Source organism: Aplidium turbinatum, chromosome 11 (assembly GCF_918807975.1).
Source record: "Aplidium turbinatum chromosome 11, kaAplTurb1.1, whole genome shotgun sequence".
Taxonomy (NCBI): Eukaryota; Metazoa; Chordata; class Ascidiacea; order Aplousobranchia; family Polyclinidae; genus Aplidium; species Aplidium turbinatum.
In genome coordinates, this window is record NC_137482.1 from 8341374 (window position 1) to 8358534 (window position 17161).

The window sequence follows — 17161 nt, forward strand, 5'->3', positions numbered from 1 at the left end:
TCTCAGTCTTTAGTCACTCACGACCAATAAAACAGTAGGCCTACGCAAATAAACTCGTAGGAATTTCATTGTTTGTGTAATGCAAAACGAAGCTACACCCAATTGCAGTCAACAATAAGATCAAAAATTCTAAAATTTTTCGGCTAAACTAAAAGATCAAAATGCGGAGTCAGCACAACCTGCATGGAAGGTAAAGTTAGGCCTAACGGAAAGAGAAAAAGAAGCAGACCACCAAGACGATAGCATGCAACATCCAGCCGTGGACCGAAAATTTGACGACACTGGGCGAGATAGCTAAAAACCGTGACTGGAGACAGATAACCCATGTTGATGCGCAATCTACTGCAAGCGGAGATGGCGATTGAATATATGTGATGCAGAGCCGTTTTTCAAATAACAACTCTAGATTTCAGCAACTACAGCTCCAGCATCGCTTTTTTTTCTATTTAATCTTCAGGTTAAAATATATTTGCGATGGAAACAGGACACAATATCACCCGAGCTACATTGTTCTACTAAATTGAGAAAAACTGTAGTCGGCAGGAGTTTCAGTTAGTTCAAAGCTGTCTTTGATATACATCTCTGTTTAACTGAACCTTTCTTCGCCTTTTTGCTGTTGCAAAAATATTGAATCACTTTCGTCAGACTATTGTTGTTTATTTTATTAATTATTGAGCAAATTAGGCACAAAATCACTTACTCTACAGTCAGCACATGGTGTTAGTCAATTAATTCTAATGCAAATTGAATGATGTTGAAGAAAATGCAGACAAATGGATCGCCAAATCATTGAATACGATCTCGACAAACTGCACACAACACTGACAAACACACTAACACTGCAAATAGGTGCAACTGAAGCTTCGATCATGAACTACGTTGAATTATTTGAACATTTAACCCCAAACAACTCTACGATCAGCAGCAGCCCATTTTTGAACCGAAAGCGGATTAACAGAATGCAGTTAAGATTTTATAGAGCACATCAATCTAATAGTCAACCACGCCTCAACTTAAGCTGTGGGGAAGTAGCTTACGACAATACAAACATAGAAAACAGTACCAAAAGAGGAGATATAGGAAACACGATTGGGTTCTGCATTGAAGTGAAACATGCTTGCCATTATGAAAATACTGATTATGTTGCCTGCTTTCAATATTTAACCGAAAGTAAAAGACGACCTTCCGCCAGGGGGTTGCGCACAGCGAACACCAGACATATTCCGCACTGGGCCAAGATGAGGATCATACTTTGAGGTGTCGGGTTTTTCTTCTTTTGTTTTGGTAGTTTGTACTGGTTCCGCTGCCACCTCTGGCTCGACTTCCTTTTTTCCCGCATCATCTTTGTTTCCGTTGTCAGTGGCTATTATCTTCCCAGTAATTGGATCACGCCTGGCAGCTATCGAAATTGCAGTTAAGGTACTGGTGTAAAACAAGCCGTAATATGAAACGAGCACTCCTCACGTCTGAGGAGGCAGCAATCTTTTTTTGTAATGAAACACACTTAATTTACTTTAAACTTATCGAAACAAGTCTTTATCACGTGGTTCGAATGACTTCAACTCGAATAATACGAAGCCACAATGACTTTTTATCCGAAATTCCGAATAACAGGAGTCTTGGTTATTTCTTACACCTAATGTTTCTGTTGTTCAGAGCCATCGCTTACACTGTTTTAGTGGCAAGGCTCAATCTCCAACTCTTCCCAAAGCCCTATTAACATTTTTTTAACAATCTGACTTTAATCAATAACTCATAAACCAATAAACACTAGACAGATGTGACAAGTTATAAGTCACAAAATAGAAATCGAACAGGTCCCAATAATTAATTTTTCATTTCGCACCTCTATAGACAGTGGATATTTTTCTGAAGTAAATTTTTGATAGTATTCAAGTAGCGGTAGAGTGTACTATCAGTAAATCTGACTTCCCCCAATTAATCCGTTACGCCGCTACTTCATGAAGAGCTCAGTTGGCTTACATACTCTTGCGACAAGTAGTAGGCCTACAGTATAACCAGACATTCAGTGACAGCACAACCTCAGCATCAAAAACAAGAAATAAACAAGACTCGCGTCATTCGGATGGAAATTATCACCCTACCGCGTCATTCCGACGAGAAGCTATTACAGCTCTCGCCTGTCGGGCATGGTGGCATAAGAATCGTGTCATTCGAACCACATCGTAAAGTCATAGACCAAAAACCTACTGCCAACACAGACATAACTATATCACACCATGCAAGGTTAAGAAGCAACACAATTCAACAAATATTTACTTTTCAATCACAACACAAAACTTATGTTAAGGTAAAGGTGAGTCCCATACTCGAATCCAAACATCGGGGGATGAGAAGATAAGGTTCTCAGAGTCTCAGACTCATTATACTAAGCCTTCGACACTAACGAGAGTAGGGTGGCCAGTTCCTTTCTCTCGGCCGCCTTTAGTATAAGATTATTTAAATTGACAATTTTGTGTACGGGATGCCTAGTCCTGTATTTCTAATAAAGTTGTTTTCATTCAAAAACCATCAGTATGAAACTGTGCAGCATTGTTGTAAAACAGTTGCGTCAGAGTGGGGACTTCAAAACCTATTGTCAAAACTTCTAGCCTTAAAACATATGTCCAACGCCGGATTTACAGTATGTTAGGGCAAAAACAGCTCCCTGTAAAATACCACAAGATGCTTTCATCAAAAAGTTTATTTCATGTATTTTGATTATTATTTACACGTAAATGCAGACATTCAAAATGTAAAATTATGAATGGCGGTTTCATCTTAGATATATTCTACGCAGGTTTGCATACACAAATAACACGGGGACTGCAAAAATTACTACTCATTAATTTTTGCATGCCCTAGTAAATTATGCTTCCTGTTATTTCTTGATCAAAAAAATATATTTGAACTTTGGTTTTTGCGGGCATTGGAGCATCTTCTGTCAGAAGGCAAGACTGACTGACAGAAACCAGAAGTCCACAGTGGAGCTTGAGCGGAGTCGGTGCTAGCAGAGAAAACGTTAGATTTCATATGTTGCCTCATTTTTACGTTTTCGGTATTCTTGCAAGAAGAGTGTCCGTCACATGACCAGAGATGAAAAGATGAATGCGATTGAGGTGCTTCCATCATACCGCAGCTAACTTTAAACTCATCAGATTTCAAGCTGTTGTTTGTTGTTTTATTTGGGTCAGATTTCGCATTCATACCTGATTGTCTCTGTTTCGCAATTGGAGCGTCATCATCTGGCCCATGAAAAATGCCTGCACCATTTTCAGGAAGCGGCTGAGAATGGCCATTTCGTCTTGAAGCATAAACGGTATCTCTCAAAGGCGTAACGTTGAAGTCAGACGACATTACTACAGGTTTTAAGTGGTCAGTTTCAACATCACAGGAGCTACCGATCATAGAAGAGTCGTTAAAATCTTTCAGTGCTCGTTTTTGATACAGCGCGTTTGATGGAAACTCACTTTCATTCATGGTAGTCTGATACGTCTTACTAACTTCTTTACGAAGGACAACTTGCTGTGGTGCTACGTCAAAAACTGTAGACTTCCTTGACAAAGGCTTTCGATAGCTTCCTTTTACTTCATTTATAGGTTTTTCTTTATCACAAAAAAGGCTAGACTTAGTGTTGTTAGTGGCTGGTTTGAAAGCTGAAAATACATCGAATTCGTTTAGAATTGAAAATGATACACATGAAATAAAAACAGCTGCTACAGAATACGGACACTTCTGGTTTTACAGTATATAGCCTACTACCTGTGTTTGGTCTTTGACTTACACCTGGCTGGTAATTCGCATTTTCAGGATAATCAAGATACTTGAACACTGTAGACTGTATAGTCCCTGTTACTTTAACATTCTGAAAAGGTGTCGTTGTTGGTCTTTCATTTGTGTTATAAATGAAAGTATCAGTACTTTTTCTGGAAGCCATACCTGTGATAATATGACGAAAAATAAATGCTGCCTCTATCTTAACCACTGCTTAGTATACGATACTCTTTAATGCAAGAGCCAGTTTTAAAAGATTAATCAAGGTTTCTTCCTTTGAATGCATGCGCTGCTTTTACAAGTGTATTGCTAACACTGCTTTTGGTCTTCTCAATAATCTGATAGACTTATGCTAAAAAAAAACTGCTTACAGAAAATAATAGCCTTTAATATACATACACAATATAAATTGGATAACAAACCTTCAACAAAATCTTTTGATTCTTCTCTGCCTTCTCCAAATGCATCCTCTCTAAATGTAGATATTTCTGGCTTACAACCTTCATGAACTGAAATAGTGTTTTAAAGATCAGTTGAAAAGACAACTGAGAAGTACAAACTATTTGAATACCTTTTCATAACTGACTGACACTGAAAGTAGTTCTGCTGCAATGCATTCTTGATAAGGCTTTGATAAAGAGTTTGCATTTTTGAACCATAGACAAGCAAAACAAAGTAACCTTAGTGGGTTTAACATAACGCATTACACACAAAACAAAATATATAACATAATGACTCAAACGTTTTCGACACGCACGTGTGTCCTCATCAGGAATGAAACCTGCAATATACATAAAATAAAAAATTGTAAAATAAATTTGACTTTACACTATAACTTTGTTCAGTTTGTACTTTTCAGTCCAGAGCGTTGTTACAGTTATAGTGCAAAGTCAAATTTATCTTACAATTTTTTATTTTATGTATATTGTCCTCTTTTAATTTTTTTATGTATATGTATGTACGGTATATTGAAAACAATAAAAACTATTAATACTACAAAAAGTGCTCAATGCTAAGCAAAAACGCAAAGCAGAGCGAATTAAATCAAATATATATTATATTATATATATATATATATAGTTATTACTATCAGAATCCTTAACAGCCTGTTTCACCTTTAACGAATCATCAGAAGGGTCTTATTCAAATAGAATCTATTTGAAAAATTGTGAAAATTGTGAAGAAATAAAAAATTGTGAAAAATTCTATTTGAATAAGACCCTTCTGATGATCCGTTAAAGGTGAAACAGGCTGTTAAGGATTCAGATAGTAATAACTATATTTGATTTATTATGTATATTGTATACAAGGTCCTGAAACATATTTTGCAGTTGTATTTGAGTCTACTGCTTCCCGAATAGGTGTAGACTAGAGCTAACCTTCAAGTTTTTCTAAGTTGACGCTTAGCCGTTTTGTGAAACTTTTATCAGCAATATTTTTCGTCGGTTTGTGAAAAACTTTGCCTTGTTTATAAAAAGTTTTCAAATCCGAGTTATAAGAAAATTTCACAAAAAACGTGGGTGGAGAAAAAAAGTTTCAAATACCAACAAACTTGAGAAATGTTAGCTTGTGGAAGCGTAGACCATTTAAAGACTTCTTGGCAGCCATGGCCGGGTGCTTAGAGGCCTGAATACTTATGATCAGCAATTAACTTTGCTGACACAAAATCACACACAAAAATGCAAAAAGTTATTGGAATTTCACTATGAGTGGCAAGCTTGTGATTCTTTTTTTTCTTGGCAACTCATATATAAGCGTGGAAGAGTGTCGGAAGTGAAATAAGGTAGGCTAATGTTGTTTTTCGCATCCTGTTTATTTCTTTGTTTTTATTTATAAAAAATAAAAAACTGGTTTTGCATATGTGGAGACTATGTTACATATATATATGTGGAGACAAAATATGGAATGATACCTAGGTGAAATCTCCTTGCACATTGGGATAGGAATAGACAAAATTCAGTGATTGATTAAAATTATGATAAATGAATCAACTTTGAATTCTAAAAATATATTCCGGAAAGAAAAATACATTTCTTTTCAACTGATATATACACAAATACAAGGTTATAGAGTATGATACAAAAAAATGTATAGTTTGATAATAATGCACATGCTACAGCAGTGATATTATTATTATACAGTACAATACCAAAAAATTCCCTTTTTCATAATTTAGAGCTGGGTCATACCGTCATTCCACGCCAAATGAGCAATTTTTTTGGAAAAATTACACCACATGTCATAGATTTTATTGAAATTTGAACAAAGATTGTGAAAAAGTACAAAATTTGCAAGTCTCAGAAAATTTAGCTTTCATCATAGCAGTTATCAAAATTAATTCATAGTTTTTGTTTGACATGAAAGAGCATTGGTGTAAGTATAAAACATGTAAATTTCAGTTCTTAAATTTTGTCCCCATTTTTTATAGACCCCCAAAGTTTGGTCTCCGAAAAATGCATGTAGCAAATTGAAACCTTTATAATCATATCAAGCATTTCTCTGACAACTTTTTAATCTATATATATATAATATTTTTGGATTCCTTGGGTCTTAAAATGTCTGTCTTGCAATTTTCAGCCATTTTGTATGATCATAGGTTAAGAAATTAGAAATATGACAAGAAATTGGACAAAATCGCTGAAGCGGAACAGGCAAAAATGACGATTTTTTTAATGACTATAACTCCACTAATATTTTTAAAAAAATTGGAATTCTTCATATTTCTTTGACATCTACAAGTATGCCAAATTTCAATAAAATCTGTGACATGTGGTGTAACCTATTTGCTCATTTGGCATGGCACGACCCAGCTTCTATTAAACAAGTGTTCTTAAAAATTTGCTAGATTTTAATTTTATCCTCTCATTATTTGCTTATGCTAACATTACCAAGATCAACACTAAAGAAATGGTTGCCTTGCCACTACAGTACCACACAAATCAATGTTTGAATAAAAATAATCCAGTTTTACTAACCAGATGTAAGTTTCTGATTTCCAGTTTCCTCATGTTTTGAAAAAACTGAACTTTGAAAGCTTGGGTTGTTAGACTTGGCTTTGGTAGATGCAACAGTTGTATCAGCTCCACCAAATATGTTGCTGGTCCCTCCTCCAGGTGGTTGCATAACCCTAAATAAATTTAGTCAGAAGATCAGACTGTCTTGCAAGTTTGCAACACAATGTATTATCACATCATTATATTTTTCATCAGTAACACGGCCAGAATAAAAATAGATTGAGTTTTGCTTTTAGCAGCATATACAGTATAATCAGTTAATCACCAATCAGTGCTTACTTTCATCAATCAATCAAGTTTATTTTCGGCATAGCTCCACATTCATTTTCAAAGTACACATCAGGAGATATAACAAATAGCTTTTTTTATATGGAAACTACACCATGGAGGCACCGAAAAAACCACGCGGTTATCTAAGTCAAGGTGCCCCCACATGGGATGTTTTACTGGATATAATACAATATATAATTGGATTAATATATATGTCTTTACAATGTAAATACAGTACTATCGCTCTGTTTTAGCCTGATGCTGCCAGTTTGCTGTGGTAGTAGCACTAAACAGCATAAAACAACTACACGCGACTCCAACACCATTCATCATAGCACATGACTAGGAAACTGTGTTCCAAAAGCTAGTGCAAATCGCACAGAGAACTCGCTGCATCAGGGTAAAACAGGCTGTTAGTATCTACATTGTGAAAAAAGATAGTATGGTACCGTACTAGCGGGAAAATGTGGTAAAACCTTGAAAAGTTTAAGATGTGCCGAAATATGAATGCAATCTATTTTGTCTCATGAACACTTTGTCTCCCGATTTCGGCCACTGAAAAGACCGAGAGAAAAAATGGATCAAAGTCGAAGTCGCTGGTCAGAGTTTCCGCAAACATTTTAAAATTTTCCCCTTAAATCAATCATTGAATTTTTATGGGTAACCACAAAATAAGTGTGACTTTTTCTTTGTAATTTTGTCTAGAAATGCTAGTTGAAAGTGAATAGATCATTCCAGTGTGGCAGCTTGTGACCATTTGTAATGAAGGGGCTACAATCTTAATTGGATAAGCCTAACCTGAAATTCAGTTTATCAACTATTATTTCAAGATACTTAGCGTGGTCAACTGTTTCGACAACCCTGGAAACAGCAACTCTGATCAGGGACTTCGACGCTTCTGCATTTTTCTCTTGATCTTTTTAAGAGACAATTTTTGAAATGTTTGCGGCAACTCCTATCAAAAACTTCGGCTCTGTTGTATTTTTTCTCGATCTTTTCAGGGGCCAAAATTGGGGGATGACGTGTTCGGGGTACAAAATAGGTTTCCCCCCAAAATATAATTCTTTACGTAGCTACTAGTCAGGTATGTCTGTACCTAAAACGGTTATAAAACCTCTATAATAGTTTTGATCTACAAGCTGATTGCCTATTATACTGCATCAATATCGTTTTGAAAAATTATTTTGCTGCAACATTTTATCACGAGTGCATCCTATTTCATCCCCTAAAGCAGGGGTTCTCAACTGTGGCCCTTGGCCCCCCAAGGGGGCCATAGAGCGTTCTCAGAGGGCCACAATAAAAGGCTTCATTAATGAATTACGCTATAACGGATGCAACCTAGTTCGTACCCTGAACAGTTCATACCTTCAGTTTGTACCCTGAAAAGATCGAGAGAAAAAATTAAAATAGTCGAAGTTGCAGAACTCAGTTTCCGCAAACATTTTAAAATTTTCCCTCTTGAAAGATCGAGAGAAAAAATAGCACAAAGCTGAAGTCGCTGATCGCAGTTTCAGCAAACAAACAGAAACTCTCAGGATCATTACCAGAAATTTTAAAATGTTTGCGGAAACTCCGATCTCAACCCTAACTCTTTTAAAACGTTTACGGAAACTGCGATCAGCGACTTCGGCAAACTCTTAGGATCATTACCGGAAATTTTAAAATGTTTGCAGAAACTGCGGAAAAACGGAAACTGCGATCAGCGACTTCGGCTTTGTTCTATTTTTTTCTATCGATCTTTTCAGTTTGTTTGTTTGCGGAAACTCCAAACAGCAACTTCAGCTTTTTGAATTTTTTCTCTCGATCTTTTCAGGGTACGAACTGAGGGTACGAACTGTTCAGGGTACGAACTAGGTTGCACCCGGCTATAACATGCATTAATTGATAAAAACATAGAATTGTGACACAAAAAGCACAATGTAGGTGTTAGTATAGCAAAGCTAGCTAAAAGCTTGTATTTTCATTGTACGGTATGTTCTATCTCACTGCATATTGCATACGCGCCGACTCCCTGGGGGGCCGAGGGGCGGCGCCCCCTGTAAATTTATGGTTGAGGGGCAACAAAAATGGCTATTACAAGTGGTGTTTCAAAGATAAAATACTTCACGAGAGATTTAGATCATTTAAACGGACTTAGAGAATGCCGAAAGCGACGCTATTGCCCGCAAAACAGCAGCTGATCACATGGCTTTCTCTGGAACGTGAATTACTACTGACATGCACACCGCACGCACGCTCACAGTCACACACTGCTTATCTTCCCGCTCGTGAGGAGCAGCTTCAAAGTCAAAACGCGTGGTAGCGAAAAAGCGAATGCGAGGTTGAATAATTAGTCTCATTTCACGAGTTATCCAAACGTCCGTTAGATTTTTTGTGACTTCAAACATGAAATCGATTTTAGCAAACTTTATTGAGCTGCAACTACGACACACCGAACAATTACGTGAATACAGATTGGAAATCATACCGTATGGAAATTTCAAAGTAGAGCGTAGAGTAACTTACGCTGCTGGAATAGTCACGTAACTGTTCACTGCAGTATTACGTAAACCAGCTAAATTAGACGAGCTATTTTCAACGAGGTCTTCCCGCTGTGAGATCAATTATGATTCAACAGAACGCATTGTTTTGTTCGCAATGTGTGAGAATTATATCGAAAACCGATAAAAGAAAGGGTGTTTAATGGTCTTGGTCGCAGATATTGCCTGCATTAACGACGTCTCTTACCTCTATTATCACCTAGCCAACCTGACATCATTGTTTTATGCGGCCGCTAAGGTTTGACATCGACTTCAACGATCATGGAATGTTACGTAATAAGAACGATTATATCCTACACGCAAAAATAAAAAAATTGATCTCTAGAACAGCTCTTTTTGCTGTTTTGTCTCGTGAGCTTTGTATATTGCTCAACAAGTGAATAAAGTTTAGAATTGACAAGGAATCATTAAATTTGAAAATTAAGTTTGAATCTTTGCAAATAAACGTATTCAAAACTTTTACTTCGGCCGACGCCATTTCACACTTCGTAATCTACGTCGGCAATGATTTTGCCGTAGCAAAAATGCGTTAATTTTGAAAACTGCCGAGCTGGGGACAACAGCTTGTCCCGTGTATAAGTTGAACCTGTCTTTTTGAGGTGAAAATCACTTGCGATACACGGTATTCGATAAAAGACTGACTTTCGATAAAAAGCATAAGAGAAAACACTTCGCCGTTGTTAACGCTTTGAAGGTAAGTAATTAGCAAAACGTGCGATACGAGGTTAATAAAACTGATAGCGGGTTTCCACTCTGCTTGAGATCATGATTTTTTGCGTTTTATTTCGATAACTTCATTGTCTTGGTCGTTGTTATTCACTCGCACGAAAAGGAAATGAATCGGCTTGTTTTCCAACTGTTCCAATTATGAGCTAATAATATCAAAATTATTACGACTAGGCGTACTGTATGCGTAAAACTAATCGTTTCAAGCAGCGGTTCTAATAAATTCGGTTTGCGATCTAGGTGTCAATATAAACAAGACGGTAAGCTTAATCAAAGATTATTTTAATCCAGTAAAATAGCATTATGGTTATGACGTCATCACCTTTCTCGCCCCCCAAGGTTTTTTGAAAAGTCGGCGCCTATGGCATATTGCATCATTTTTTGTGAATCTTGTAACGTAACAATCAAGGATACGCTTGACTTAATGGTGTACCGTAGTCTATTACGAAAAAGGAAGCATTGGCGTGGCTTTGTGATGTTTTCACCCAAGGAAGCCAGGGTCTTTTAGAGCCACAGTCTGGGAAGGCATGACTCAGAAAAGATTGAGAAGCACTGCCTAAACACTTTGTCAGAAGCGTTAAAGTCCCTACTGAATTTTGGAATATTTTTATTTATTTAAACCATATTTAGTTAAACCAAAAAGTCATATAAATATTTAGTTACACCAAAAAGTCACACTTATTTTGTGGTGGCCCATAAAAATTCAATGATTAATTTAAGGGAAAATTTTAAAATGTTTGCGGGAACTCTGATTAGACTTCGACTTTGTTCTATATTTTCTCTCGATCTTTTCAGGAGTCGAAATCGGGGAACAAAATGTTCAGAGGATGAAGTAGGTTGCATCCTTATATTACCGGTACTACTAAAAAATTTTGCATTCAAGATGCAGATGGAACACAATTTTATAAGTACTGGTATTTCAAATGTTTGCTAAAAAAGGTATCAAATTATTTAAAAAGTGACTATTTTTACACATTCAGGTGTTGCCAGAGTAAGGATTTAAGTTAGGAAGGGTCAAGGTAAGGATTTGAGTTAGGAATAAGATTAGGCTAGGGTTTTGATATTCCCAGGACTAAAAAATTTCCAAAGTACAAGTTTTTTGTTTTCAATAGCTTTAAATTTTTCTCAAATTAGGGCAGAATTCCTTACCTGGCAACACTACTGAGGCTATTATTACACTATATAGTGTAAATATAGCCACAGTCTATTATTTATTCTTTAGGCCTAGTAATGTAATTCCAAAATTTCAATCATGTTTTTTCTTAACAACCATCTTCTACCAAAAATTAAACTGATTTTGCATTGATTTAACATGTGCAGGCGTCGGTTCAACGTAAAAAAGAATAGATTAGCTGACAGAAAAGTACGGTACCTTAAAAGTAAACACTGGTATTCACTATTCACAATACTTCAAGATATTCAATGAACATACCTGGATGTTGGTCGTTCACAGTCGTAATTCATTTTTTTGGCAAAAGGAAATTAGAATTAACAAATAGTCACAACCAGAATAACATACAACCGGTAAACAAAACCAGTACACAAACTCACAGTCACTGAACAAATCAAACTGTGGTAACAAAATTACCCAATTTTTTTAATATTTAGAAAAACGCCGTTTATGACGTAATAAAGAATGCCAGCTGACTGGTAACCGTATCTTTATTTTTGGAGGGGATAATTTCTAGCAGTACAAATTAGTTGAAAAGGAGCGATCTTCCTGGCGTCAGCACTACCTAACTACTCACTATAGAACAGCAAGCATTGTGTTTCGCTAACCACAAAGGTAAGAATTCAATTGACTGACAAAAGCAGCGGTTGAGAACTATGTGGCAGGAACTAGTGGTGCGGAACTGATGAGCCCAACCTCATGGGCGAAACACGTGTCCATCGCTGAGTTCTTGCTACACTCGACTGCTGAGAAAGTACAAATTAGGCCAATTTAATGTTTTTTTGGATTGGTTTTTGAATCTTTAGACTGACAAAGCCTTGATAGGTTCCTGGTAGTTTCGCATACTTGTAGAGGCTTTTGACGCAGGGCCGGTTACCGAGATTACCAGAGTGAAGTTTTCCGATTGTTGAAGTGTTGTTGCCCGGGAATTATTACATTCACTATGTGCCGTTGAATGGAGAAAAGTCCTGAAATGCGTTGCTCAAGCGCACACCCCGAGAGTAGAACCAGCACCGCTTGATCTTGAACCGAGCGCGTAACCACTGAGCCAGGGGCACCGGAAGCGGGGCGGATGCTCCTCTGCCCTCAATTTTTCTGTTGATGGGGGCAATGGTGCCCTTTTAAGGTCATGTAAGCTACTGCACATTTTGCAATACGATATAAAAATTTCAGTTACCGGTATTAGCTTTTATAGCATTTCTGCCTCAAAATAATATTCACAACACAAATTCTGTATCACAGTAGGTAATTAGCCTACATCATCATAACACAGCATGATGCCCTCCGGTGTCATTGTTCTTTGTATACTGGACACTTGTAGGCTATCATTACTCGATGATGAGCTGATGTATAAGCATTATTGCTATATCTTATCTTGAAACTTTTAAAAAAATTGGTTTTTCAAGAACAAAAGTGCTCTTTTTTCATAATCCTGCACAGTGCACTCCCAGAATCGTTCCGGCGCCCCTGTACTGAGCTAACGGGGCGAACAAACGTGGTAACCACAGAGCTAACAATTCTTGTCCAATTTTTAAGCCTCCTGGCAACCTTGCTTAAGAAAGCTTGCAGATGACGTGCTCTGAACTGCAGTTTTCGTTTCCAAGTGGCCTAGCCTACTGCTGCTGAACTGCAAAGAAGGTTGAACCATGGCTGCTTATAATTATATCTAATTCTCACTGCTATTTGTAAAATTTTTAACTGTAAGCCTATACTTGCCACAAGTCAGGACATGTTCATCAGATGAACATTCATCTGTTTAGTGACTGTGACTGTTGTCATCGCTATGTCTTACTCTTTCTACTAGTTAATAATTGTCGTCATCGTTTGGTTTGCTTTGAATAATTATATCGGTAGGCGTAATAAGAAAATTTTAGAGATCTGGTAAAAGTTTATCTCATGCAACAGGTTCATGCAAAAATCAGCACAAAATTTTGGGAGGTGCAAATTAAGTAACATTTCCACGTGTCAGTATAGCCTACGTGCCGTGCTTAGCCTAACATTTCCATTAAGTAACATTTCCAGTTACCGGTATTAGCCTAACATTAACATTAAGTAACATTTCCACGTGTCAGTAGCCTACGTGCCGTGCTTAGCCTACACGCCCAATTAACTCAAGATCACGCGGCGCTGGTTTGGCTCTCGGAGTGTTTGCATGAGCAACGCATTTCAGGACTGTTCTCCATTCAGCGACACATAGTGGATGGAATAACTCTCCGACAATAACACTTCAACAATCGGAAAACTTCACTTGGTCAATCTCGGTAGCCTATTCAAGCCCTGCATCCGAGCAAAACTACCATTAGTAGCCTACCAGGAATAACCTACTAAAGGCTTTGCTAGTCCGAGGATGAAGATTCAGAACTAACCTAACCAACCAGTACGCCGGTAACGAGTCGACGAAAACAAAACACAGTCCGCCACGATAGCGCAGTTGGTTTGCGCGTGACTTCGTTAACGAAGAAGCTTCAGGACTAAGAAAACTCCGTGAACGAAAAAGCTTCAAGATCAAGCGGCGATGGTTCGACTCTCGGGATGTGTACTTGAGCTACGAATTCTTTGGACTGTTCTAACGAATTCATGGGACTATTCTAAGGGCTGCTCTCCATTCAGCGTTACTTAGTGGATGGAATAATTCTCCGGCAACAACATTTCAACAATCGGAAGTTTCACTCTGTTAATCTTGGTAATCGACCCTGCGTCAAAAACCTCTAGGCCTACAAGTAGCCTATGCTAAACTACCAAGAATAACCTATCAAGGTTTTGTCAGTCCAAGGATAAAGATTCAAAACCAAGCCAAGACAAAAACACCCAGTGAGGGCCTGAAGGATCTCCCAGCCTTTACTTGAAAATTAAAAAAAAATACTGTAAAATTGGACATTTTGAGTGTAGCCTACTTTTTGCATAAACCATAAATCATTAGTTAAACTCTGTCAAATAATGCTGGAACAGAGGGTAGAATGAAATTTGTCAACTGATTGATAAAAACAAAGAAGACATCAAGAACAACACCACAAAGACACTGAACTTTCATCTTTGGTTTCGGCTTCCAATGGGTTATCACTATCTTAGAATAGCTTGCTGCTTGTTTGGAAAGACTTGGATGCAATCAGTCGTAGGTGTAGGCCCAATCATGCCCCCTGCGTAGGCCTTTACAAATAGGCTACTGGTAGCCAGTAGCGCAGCCAGAAATTTTTTTAGGGGGGAGCTAATTCAGAAATGTCGGCCGCGTGATTTGCGACAGTAGTGACAGTGACAATAGGTCAATACCCATTCCTTTGATTAATTATTTAAAGACACTCACGGCCCACAACCCACCGGTTGCCGATACATCAGGATTTGTTTTCTCAATCAGATTACAAGTTGGCCTAGTGAACCCATGCTACTAGCAATGCCGGATTAACCATTAGGCAAAGTAGGCACGTGCCTACAGGCCAGTCAAAAATCCAGGCCACTTTAAAATCAGTAGAAATTTAGTCATGTTTTCAAAATAATTATTTTCTAAACTAATAAGTATTTATCTTAACAGCTCTGTTTTTCCAGATGAATTAAAGGTTGCAAAAATCGTTAAACTGGTGTTTATAATGCATTTCCGAACTCTGAAGTAGCACTTAGAATGTACTTGTCTCTATTAATGGCTACGAATTGCTCGGGAAAACGCTCGTTTTCACAACTGAAACGAATTGAAGACGTTAAACGATCAACAATGTGTCAACAACGTCTTGGTACACTGGGACTTTTGTGTATTGAAAGCGATCTACTCCGTAAGATTGACTTCCAAAAATTAGTTAACGCGTTTTCAATCGCAAAAATGCGCAAAGTTGTTATTTAGGCATATGACCAAGTTTTTGCACGGTAGCCTACTCTGTGTTATAGGGTGGCAATTGACTTGTAGACCGTATGGTCGTCTCGTTGTCTCCCTGTCGGTATGGGAACTTGTGTAACTTTGCATTGTGTAAGCTATATTAATTGCATATTTCAAACATGTACCTATGTTCTTGTTACTGACAAATAAAACATTGATTGATTGATTATTATAGTCGCAACAACGATCTTTGTGACAATGATTTGGCAACACTGATAATTCTAATTTTTTTTTTTTTATTTATTTATTTATTTATTTGCAATCAGACTCAAAGTCCATAGAATTCAAATTTTTATCAGTCATCACACAAAATATCAGACTACCACAACATCAAGCAGGCTACATCAAACAACGTACAAAATACTGTTGTAGTTGGTCACAGCGGTAAACCATAATCTCTTCGTGGGAAAATTATAACATAAGATTCCCGAATCCGTTCGTCTGTATGTATCGACCGAAAAAGAAACACTCCTTGAAACGTCTATTCAATAAGTGTATTCCTGTAAAATTACCCCGCGGCTATCGAAATGGGGTGCAACGCGATACACCACTAAAAACTGTCACTACGATACAGATTACTTGGATAAAAGACGGAACTTTTGTCCAGTTAGCAAGCACTAAGCAAACAGTTAAATGTGCGGCCAACTTTCAAGCAATCATTTTACGAATGACCAGAATAGATAGCAATATCTCAAACTCACATATGCAGTACTGTGACGCAATAATGAAAGACAATTATGAATTCATTCAAACAGGTGTTTAAAGCTGATGTAATATTTCCTGTTTAAACAGGTTTCAAACTGAAACAGGCCCAAACAGGTTTGACACAAGTCTTATGAACGATGGTGCAATTTTGGCACATTTTCTAGCAACTTTCATGACGTAATATTCAGTAGACTTGAACGGTTTTTTATATGACGTTTGATTAGGTGAACCATTGTCTGGAACAGTAGTGAATATAAAATGTAGAATTAAAGTAGTAATCAGAAGACATAACATTGCGCAACAGTGGATTAATTGATCTTTTGCAACGTTCTACAAATGCATAGCAATTTTTTCTTAATAGAGCATCAAATGTTAACACGTCGTTCTGTACCTGATACACTCTAGCACTGTCGCATCTCGACAAACTGTGGATAATTCTGTACGAGTCATTGTAAGCAACTCGTATGCAATTTAAAGTAGAAGTTTTATAGTTTATAGTTGGCCACCCTGATTTTCGGAAATTTCGGGCCACTTATACAATGTGCCTACAGGCCAGCAGACCCTTAATCAGGCACTGGCTACTAGCACCTTCAGCATCCTCATTCCTACGTCTACTCTCGCAATCTTCTATAGATCTCGACTTTTTCCTCATGCATCACAAAATAAAATTAGCTTTCTGTTTACCAACACAAACAAGTGCGAAAACAACAACTTGCACGAAAACAGTTTGAAACAAAACATTAATTTTGTTAACAATATATTTGATGTGGACGTTTTTCCTACTTACAAAACATTCAAAATTAGTTCGTATTTTCAACTAAAGTCCCAGACGTTTTCGTCTCTCTGCTCAAATTTCGTATACAGTTTTACATGTCCGTGTGATTTGGCATTGACGTACGGTACATCGGTGTCCACCAGATATTTAACCACGAGAGCATCTGAACTTTAAAAGTGCCATCAAAAACCATATCACGGAGTGTTCTTTTTGTACAGATCAAAAATTCTCTGCTGACTCATTTTAAATTTTATGCAAAGGCAAGTCACAATTTGACACCAAATTTCAGAAAGCTTAATCAAATGCTACAACCCAAATTTAAAC

General features: G+C 37.3%; 1 protein-coding gene across 2 annotated transcripts; it reads right to left on the reverse strand.

Annotated features, from left to right (window-relative positions):
* Positions 1 to 620: 620 nt before the first annotated feature.
* Positions 621 to 11914, reverse strand: LOC145779644 (uncharacterized). Of its 2 annotated transcripts, XM_082591281.1 has the most exons (5): positions 11757 to 11914; positions 6750 to 6901; positions 4197 to 4283; positions 3763 to 3939; positions 2687 to 3656 (listed from the first exon to the last, which is right to left on the reverse strand). In XM_082591281.1, exons 1-5 carry the CDS (start codon positions 11786 to 11788, stop codon positions 2893 to 2895), a joined length of 1212 nt encoding a protein of 403 aa, XP_082447407.1. In that variant the 5' UTR covers positions 11789 to 11914; the 3' UTR covers positions 2687 to 2892. The 2 variants fall into 2 exon arrangements, with proteins under 2 accessions (XP_082447408.1, XP_082447407.1); XM_082591282.1 differs by lacking the exons at positions 2687 to 3656; positions 3763 to 3939; positions 4197 to 4283 and adding an exon at positions 621 to 1399.
* Between the last annotated feature and the right edge of the window lie 5247 nt (positions 11915 to 17161).

Bases quoted from the DNA above. Each gene is read 5' to 3' on its own strand.
- LOC145779644 (XM_082591281.1), bottom strand. From the start codon at position 11,788: ATGAATTACGACTGTGAACGACCAACATCCAG. The intron at 4,284-6,749 runs GTTAGTAAAACT...ACACTATTTCAG, and splicing joins AAATCAGAAACTTACATCTG to TTCATGAAGGTTGTAAGCCA. The intron at 3,657-3,762 runs GTAGTAGGCTAT...ATGTATTTTCAG, and splicing joins AAGTCAAAGACCAAACACAG to CTTTCAAACCAGCCACTAAC.